The sequence below is a fragment of the Meleagris gallopavo genome, chromosome 25 (assembly GCF_000146605.3).
Source record: "Meleagris gallopavo isolate NT-WF06-2002-E0010 breed Aviagen turkey brand Nicholas breeding stock chromosome 25, Turkey_5.1, whole genome shotgun sequence".
Taxonomy (NCBI): domain Eukaryota; kingdom Metazoa; phylum Chordata; class Aves; order Galliformes; family Phasianidae; genus Meleagris; species Meleagris gallopavo.
Genome location: NC_015035.2, coordinates 4,788,860 through 4,796,770, shown reverse-complemented (window position 1 = coordinate 4,796,770; position 7,911 = coordinate 4,788,860). Strand labels below are relative to the sequence as shown.

Here is a 7,911-nt window from a genome sequence, read left to right as displayed (position 1 = left end):
GCTGTGGGGCCACACGTCCCCTCCCCTCCCAGCACTTGGTTGCCTTTGTTTGCAAACAGCATGGGATGTTGAGAGACACACGGTGCTCCCCCCTCCCCAAAAACACCCTCAAGCGCAATGCACCCATTTCCGTGTGCTGCTGCAGAGCTTGGTTTGGGTCATGTCCTACCAGCCACACCATGCCCCATAGGCAGGAGATGCTCAGGGTGCTCCTGTCCCCTGCATGGGGGTTTGGGTGACATTTGGGGACCCTGATGCAGTGGCTGGTGGCTGTGGTGACACGGCTCCTGGGTGCAACCTTTGTGTGCAGAGCTGGGGCAATTGGATAAGGAGCTTTTTCACCCTATTCCCCAGTGGGGCCGTTGCAGCCTCTCCCACCTCCTTATGGGGTTGGTTCCACGTCCATGGGGACACTTGGGCTGGTTGGGGTAGGAGCCCACCCTGGGCTGTCCCACCCCCATGTCCTTCTAGGGGAGACCAGGGCAGTGTCTCATGATGTCTGATTTGGAGACCCTGGGGTGGGTAAACGCATCTCCCCCCATGAACGCATTTATTCCAGAGCCATTCAAGCTGTTGCCAATCCCATCTGCAGTATTTGCCATATGGGATCACTATAGGGTCTCTATAGGAGAGAGTGGCTCTCCTCTGCGGGGGGGTCCTGGCCTCCCCTCCCCCTCTGTGCTGGGAAAAGGGGGTTCAGAGTCCATTGAAGTTTCGGTGCCGCCCGTGCAAAGAGCAAATAGGGGTGGGGGGGAAGGCAGCCCTGGGGCCCTTTCCTCGCTGGGGGGGTGGGGAGTGCCCGGCTTTGTGCTGGGAGCAGCTGGGGGACCCAGCCCCACTGAGAGATCCTGGGAATGGCTTTTCCCACTGGGGTCTTTGTGGTTTGTGGGGCTTTCAGAAGGGACCCCAAATACGCCTGTAGCTGGGGTGTGTGTGACTCCAGTGTCACCCCAGCACTGCATTCCTGGCATGTGCAGAAAGGCTGCGACCCAGCACGGTGCCAGGACCCCGGGGTACAGCCCCCAAACCCCCACCAGCATCACGTTCCCACGCCCCCGGGAGCATCAGGGGTCGGTGGGGCTGGGCTGGGCGGGGGGGAGGTACCGGGTTGGCGGTGCCGGGCAGGGCCCGGGCAAGCCCGGGGAAGGCAGGAGGTGTTGGAACGCAGCACGGGCAGGAGGAGCACCCACAGCCCCCGGGGGGGTTGCTGTGATGTTGGGCTGGGCGCTGGGTGCAGCTCTGGCAGGAGGAGCTGGCGGGGGGCCCGACCCCCTCCCCGACATCTCGCCCCCACGTCAGGCTCCGGATGGAGAACCTTTTCCCACCCCTAGCATCGGGGTGTAGGATATAACCCCCCCCCCTCCCCTCCCCAGGTAGCAGTGGGTGATGTGGGGGGCCGTTCTGCCTCAGAGGGGGGTGGGTGCAGGGTTTTGTTGGCTGCTTCGCTTCATCCTGTCCCCCTCGCTCCCCTCCCCACTGTGCCCAGCTCAGCTGTCGTGTGCTTAATCCTGCCCGGCCAGGAGGGAGCAGCTGGGATGCAGGAGGGACCCCCTTGTCCATTGTCCTTCATGGTCGTGTCCCTTGTAGACAAGAGGAGCAGCGAGTCCCCATTGCCCCCCACCCCATAGCCCCCCAGGTTGTCCCTCTTTGTTTGAGAGGGAATGGAGAGCCCTGGGTGGCTTTGTGCCTCAGTTTCCCCATTACTTAGGGAGATGGTGACACTGACACACGGATGGCCCCATCTGGGACTGTACGGAGAAGGGTGGCCCAGGATATACCCCTCCCCCCCCCCCCCCAAAATCTCTGGCAGATGCTTGAGGTCTGATATGGGGCAGGTGTTTCCCATGCACCCAGCTTTAACCGTTGGGGGGCAGAGCTTTGGTGGGGTGCTGGGGAAAACCTGCTGGGGGGAAGGACGGAGGGAAAGAGGGAGGGAGGGAGGGAGTGCATTCCCACAGGAGCTCGGGATCAACCTGGCTCCCTGGGGGGGCTGAAAAACAGCCCCCGGCGTTCTCCCACCAGCCCCCTCGGGTGGGCAAGGTGCCGAGCAGCCCAACCCCTCCCTGCAATGCTGGGTGAGCTCTGAGCAGGAGCTGTGCCGAGCTGCTGCGGGACCCCACTGCCATGAGGGACGTGCTGGGGGGGGCCCTGTGGGACAGGGAACAGGTATTGATTGGGGGGGTGTGACAGGGTGAGGGGGTGGTGCCGGGGGGCTGCTTTGTGCTGTTGGGATAAATGACTCCCCTCCCCCCAACAAATGGTCTCCCTTGTGTTTAGGAATTGGGGGGGGGCACCATTGTGCGGTGGGGGGTGATTTGCTGACACCCCCAGCTGCTCTCTGCATCTTTCTGCTGTGCCCCCTTCCCCCAGTTCTGGGGGTCTCTCATCCACAAATGATGCTGGGGGTGGTATTTCAAGGAGCTGCTTGGTGAGGTGTCCCCTCTCCAATGACCTCCATGGTGGGGTGAGGGAAGGGGATGAACAACCCCGGGGACCCAGTGGGGCTATGAGGAGGGAGAGGGGGGCAGGGATCCGGCCTTGCTGTCCCATCTTGGGAATCCCCCATTCCCACAGCTCAGCCCCACAGAGCTGCCCCAGCAGCTGGAGGTGAGGGGAAATCCCTTCTGCTTCCCCATGTGGGCTCTGGGGCTGGAACAGTGGGCAGGAAGCAGTTGTGGGGCTGGGATCTCCCCATTTCCCCTTCAGTCTACCCCATCACAAGCACGGTGGTGTCACTGTGGGAACCCTTCCCAATAAAACCCCAAAAGTGGTTTTGCAGGCGAGTGAGCATCTCTCAGCCCGTGGTCTGGGACCACGCAGTGCCCCTTTTGGGGGAGGGGGGGATGGCTGGGGCTTGTCCCCACATGGGGTATTCTCTTTTTCTCCAGGCCAAGCGCAAACTGGACCTGGAGGGTCCTGAGCTCCACACACCGAAGGGGAAGGGCAGGACTCTGGTACAGATCCCCAGCCCCAGGAGTAAGTTTGGGGCTTTGGAGGGCAATAGGAGGGGTGTGGGGTGGGGGGGGCAAAGCTCGTTATCCAGAGCTGCACTGTGTCCCTCCAGCACTGCCTGAGGTGACCCCCAGGAGCAGCGCTCATTGCAGCTCTGTGTGCTGTTTCAATTCACTGCATGGGCGCAGAGCTCCCGGGCAGGCAGGGTATGTCTGGGGTATTTCTCCACCAGCTGAGGGATTACGCTGGGTTTAATGGGCCCAGCATCCCACGTTAAGGAGGCATTTTGGTGGGGGGGGGGGTCCGTCTCCTTGCAGCCCCCAAGTCCCCGGGTGAGAAGACACGCTATGACACCTCGCTGGGGCTGCTCACCAAGAAGTTCACCCTCCTGCTGAGCGAGTCGCCCGATGGGGTGCTGGACCTCAACCGCGCCGCTGAGCTCCTGGAGGTGCAGAAACGCCGCATCTACGACATCACCAACGTCCTGGAGGGCATCCAGCTCATCCGCAAGAAGTCCAAGAACCACATCCAGTGGATGTAGGCAGCGTCGGGGAGCAGGGGGAAGGGATGATGGGGTGATGGAGGGGGTGCGGGGTGCTCAGGGGACCGTCTCTGCTTGCAGGGGGACGGGGATCTTTGAGGATGCGGCGGTGGCAGCCAGGCAGCAGGTGCTGCTTGGGGAGCTGGCTGAACTGGGCAGAGCAGAGAGGGCTCTGGACCAGGTCCTGCAGGAGTGCAGCCTGCATCTGCGGCAGCTGACGGATGATGGAGCCAACCAGAGATATCCTTTTGCTGTGGGAGATGGGGCTGGAGGGCTTGGGTACCTCCTCTGAGTTCCTCTCCATCCCTTTGGCTTCCCTGGGTGGGGGTCTGTGTGTCACTGAGGTTGATGTTTGGGTGGGGAGTTCACAGAGTCACAGAATGGCCAGGGTTGGAAGGGACCTCAAGGATCACGAATCTCCAACCCACTGCCACATGCAGGGCCACCAACCTCCCCATTTAATCCCAGCCCAGGCTGCCCAGGGCCCCATCCAATTGAGCTGTCCTGCTCGTGGCCTTGCTTTTTCCTATGCCTCGTCCCACGCTGGCGTACGTCACCTACCAGGACCTCCGTGCCATCAGCAGCTTCCAGGAGCAGACAGTGATTGCTGTGAAAGCCCCCCCGGAGACGCAGCTGGAAGTGCCTGACCTCAGCGAGGTGTGCATGGGGTCAGGAAATGGGGTTGGTGCTGGGATGCTGCCATTCTGTCCCATCCCTGGGTCCCATGGGTGCTGCCGTATCGCCCTAGGCAGTGTTGGGGTTTCTCCGTGGGTTTTGGGGTTGGGTGGTGCTGCGTGGGGCCAGGGGATGGACTTGGTGATCCATGTGAGTCCTTTCCAAGTGGGGACGTTCTGTGGTACTGTGATAGTTTAGGGATGTGGGGTGGGCTCTGGGCACCCGCTGAGCCCCCGCTCTGCCCACCCAGGACAACCTGCAGCTGCACCTGAAAAGCACCAATGGTCCCATTGAGGTCTACCTGTGCCCAGAGGAGATCCCGGAGGACAGCCCTACCAAGGACCATGATGTCCCCTCCAGTCCTGTGCTGCGGGACAGCAGCACCCAACCCTCCCTTCAGAACAGCCCAGAGCCCCCCGTATCCCTACAGCCGCCCAACAGCCACCGTGCCCCATCCTTATCCCCATCCCCTCCCCTCTCCAGCCCTGCAGAGCCCCACTCTCTGCTGGAGGTGGGCACAGGGCTGCTGGACTCCCCCCATCACCTCTTGCAGCAGACAGAGGACCAGCTGCCCTGCGCCCCTTCCTACCTGGACTCGGTGCCCTTCATCCCCTTCTCACCCCCCCTGGAGCAGGATGAATACCTCTGGGGACTGGAGGGTGGCGAGGGGATCAGTGACCTCTTTGAGGCATATGACCTGAGTGAGCTGCTGAAGGACTGAGTCTCCTCCGTTCCCCACTGCTCCATCCCTGTCCCCACAGCTGGGGAAGGGAGCACAGTGCCCTGGATGGCTTTGCTGGGGGAATTGGGGGTCTCCACCCCGACTGCTCCATGGGCTGCTGGCAGACCTTTGGGTGCTTGGGTACCCCAGGCCTTTGGGTATGGGGTTGGGGGCACCCGCCTAGCAGTAATGGGGCCCCTGCCAGAAGGAGCTGTGTTGGGGAGTGGGGAGGGGGTCACGTTTTGGGGGCACTCCAGTTGCTCCCCAGTTAGAGTGGTGCTTTGGGGTGGTGGATGCTTGTTTGGAACCCTGCGGGGCACCTCCAACTGTGTGGGTTGGAGCTGATGGTCAAGAGGCACTGAGCAGGCACTCCCTCTGCTATCACTGAAATATCAATAAGGAATAATGAGCCGAGATGAAGGCAGCTTTTCTTCAAGAGGAGGATGCTCAACTTGGGGATGGGGGCACTTCGCCTGCAGCCTCTTAAAACAGAGCCATGGGCAAATGGGGCGTCCATGTGCCGTGATGGTGCTTGGGGGGATGGACACTGGGGCTTAATGGGGCAGAGAGGTGGCAGTTGGTACCTGTGGGGGGGATCGGGAGCAGTGTGGGACAGATCAGCTTTTCCCAAACTGCATCACTTTCCCCTCCTCACTGCGGAGGCTTTAGCATTGCAGAGGTTTTCCCCTGGATGGCATCGGGCTGGGAATGGCCATGCGGGTTTTCTCCATCCTGGTGATGTGGGGTCAGGGTGGCCCCACCAGCACAAAGGAGACATCCCAGGGAAGTCCTCCCCATGGAAAAACGTGTGTTAATTATTGCACTGTATTTATACAGGACCCACCTCTGACACAGCGCTGTTGGGGGTTCAGGATTCAGTTTTTGAGTGTATTTAAGTTGTCCTTTTTGGGTTTGCTCTGCTGCAGTTTGGTTGGGATGCGGTGTGGGTGAGAAATGTGTGGCATGTGGTGTTCTCTGCCTGGGAGGGGATGAAAGATGAAATAAAACTTATGAGTTGTCAGCAAAATACCGGTTGTTCATGGTGTGTTGTGGATGTTCGATGTCTGCTGGTACCCAGTGATGTTGGGTGGTACCCAGTGATGCCTGTTGATGTCTGGTTGGTAACCTTTTATGTCCAGTGGTACCCAGTGATGTCCAAAAATACTCTGTCTGCTAGCACCCTGTGGTACCCTATGATGTTGAGTGGTACCCAGTGATGTCCAGTGATACTCAATGTCTGATGATACCCAGAGATGTCTGGTGATGTCCAGTGGTACCCAGTGATGTCTGATGGTACCCTGTGGTGTCCAGTGATACTCAACATCTGGTGATGCCCAAAGATGTTGAGTGGTATCCCGTAATGCCCAGTGATACTCAGTGTCTGATGATACCCGGTGATGTTGGGTGGTACCCAGAGATGTCTGGTGATGTCCAGTGGTATCCAATGGTACCCAGTGATGTCCGGTGATATTCAACATCTGCTGATGCCCAATGATGTCGAGTGGTACCCAGTGGTGCTCAGTGTCTGATGATACCCAGCGATGCCCAGTGATGTCGGGTGGTACCCAGTGATGTCCAGTAATACTCAGTGTCTGGTGACATGCACTGACGTCCAGTGATGATATCCAGTGGCACCCAGTGACGCCCGCTGCTATCTGGAGCCACAGCACGCACTGGGGTTGCATTGCTCATCCAGAGGAGGAAGACAAAGAAGAGGAGGTGAGCCGGCTGAGTGGCACAGAGCGCTGTGCCCACGACCCCGTCCCCGTATCCCGTAGCTGCCGATGCTGGGCAGTCCCCGCACCGGCCGGGAGGTGGCGGGGCCACCCCAGGATAGGGATGCTGTGCTCGGGGTCCGGCCTCCCTCCACGCCCTGAAGATGCCCTGTTTGGTGGGGGGGATTCCCAGCCAGGACCCACCAGCAGCTCCCACATTTCTTTCAACGCGGCAGCCCCGCTGGACCCAAAACCTTTTAACCCTGTGCCTGCCAGATCCTTACCGAGGGAAACGTTACCCAGTGAGCTGCTGGGAGCAGTCCTGCCAGTGCCAAAATCTGCAGCAGAACCGGTCTGAACGTTTGTTTGCGGGACCGGATGTTTGCAGGACGCTGCAGGTGCAAGAAATAAAAGGAAGGGAGGGTTGTAGGCGGGTTTAGGGGCTGCATGGGTTTGGGGCACTGAATGGGGCCCAGGGTAACTTGGAGAGAAGGGATAAAGGCAGATGGAGGTTTGATGCCCTCCCCCCCCAACCTGCCCTAGGGGAAGGGGCTCCACAGAGCAGCCTCATGTTCTCGAGCCCTCCCCCGTTCCTGGAAACCCAAAGAGATTGGGGGCTTTTGCCCTCTGCGGTGTATTGCCAGGAGAAGTGAAACCCAACTCAGAAACAGAGCAGTGGAGGACTTGGGGAAAATACCCCTTAGTGTGTCCCCCGTGCCTCCTGCCTCCTTCTTCTCCTTTTCCTTATTTCCCAGCAGATTCTCCTTTCTGTTCCTCCCCACCCCCCCGCAGTAGTAATTCCCACTCTTCCTCAGCTCTCACTTCCCTGCGGGGATTTTTTTTTTGGAGCGAAGCCACAGGGGCAGCACTGTAAACACAGGGCAGGGTTCAGCCCTCGGGGGGGGCGGTTGCACAACGTGCCCCCTGCTCCAAGTCCGAGCTGGGGAGGGCAGGATGGGGACAACGCCGTGCTCGGGGAGCGGGGCTGGGATTTAATATGGATTGAACCCCAAAGCGCTGGGGCTGATCTACGGGGGAAACTTTGCCCTCCAGGTGGGCAGTGACCGCTGCAGCCCCCACCGCGTCCCGAACCCACGCTGTCCACGAGTGGGGGGGGTGCCGTACCTCCCCCCTACCCCCCCCTTTCTCTTCCAGGATGAACTTTCCACACTTCGGCCCCCCGCTGTGTGCGGTGCAGAGCGCGGAACCCTCGATACTCTGAGTTACATCGGGGCCGGGACGGAGGGGAAAGGGAAGGGGGTGAGGAGGGGGGCGAACAGCGGAGCGCTTCGCCTTTAACCAACGCG

At 60.2% G+C, this 7,911-nt stretch overlaps 1 protein-coding gene across 1 annotated transcript; it reads left to right on the top strand.

The window, feature by feature from the left end:
• The first annotated feature begins 2,849 nt into the window (after positions 1–2,849).
• On the top strand, positions 2,850–6,543 carry E2F2 (E2F transcription factor 2). Its single transcript, XM_010723419.3, has 5 exons — positions 2,850–2,976; positions 3,270–3,489; positions 3,575–3,733; positions 4,036–4,150; positions 4,419–6,543. Exons 1-5 carry the CDS (start codon positions 2,865–2,867, stop codon positions 4,887–4,889), a joined length of 1,077 nt encoding a protein of 358 aa, XP_010721721.1. The 5' UTR covers positions 2,850–2,864; the 3' UTR covers positions 4,890–6,543.
• The last annotated feature ends 1,368 nt before the right edge of the window (positions 6,544–7,911 follow it).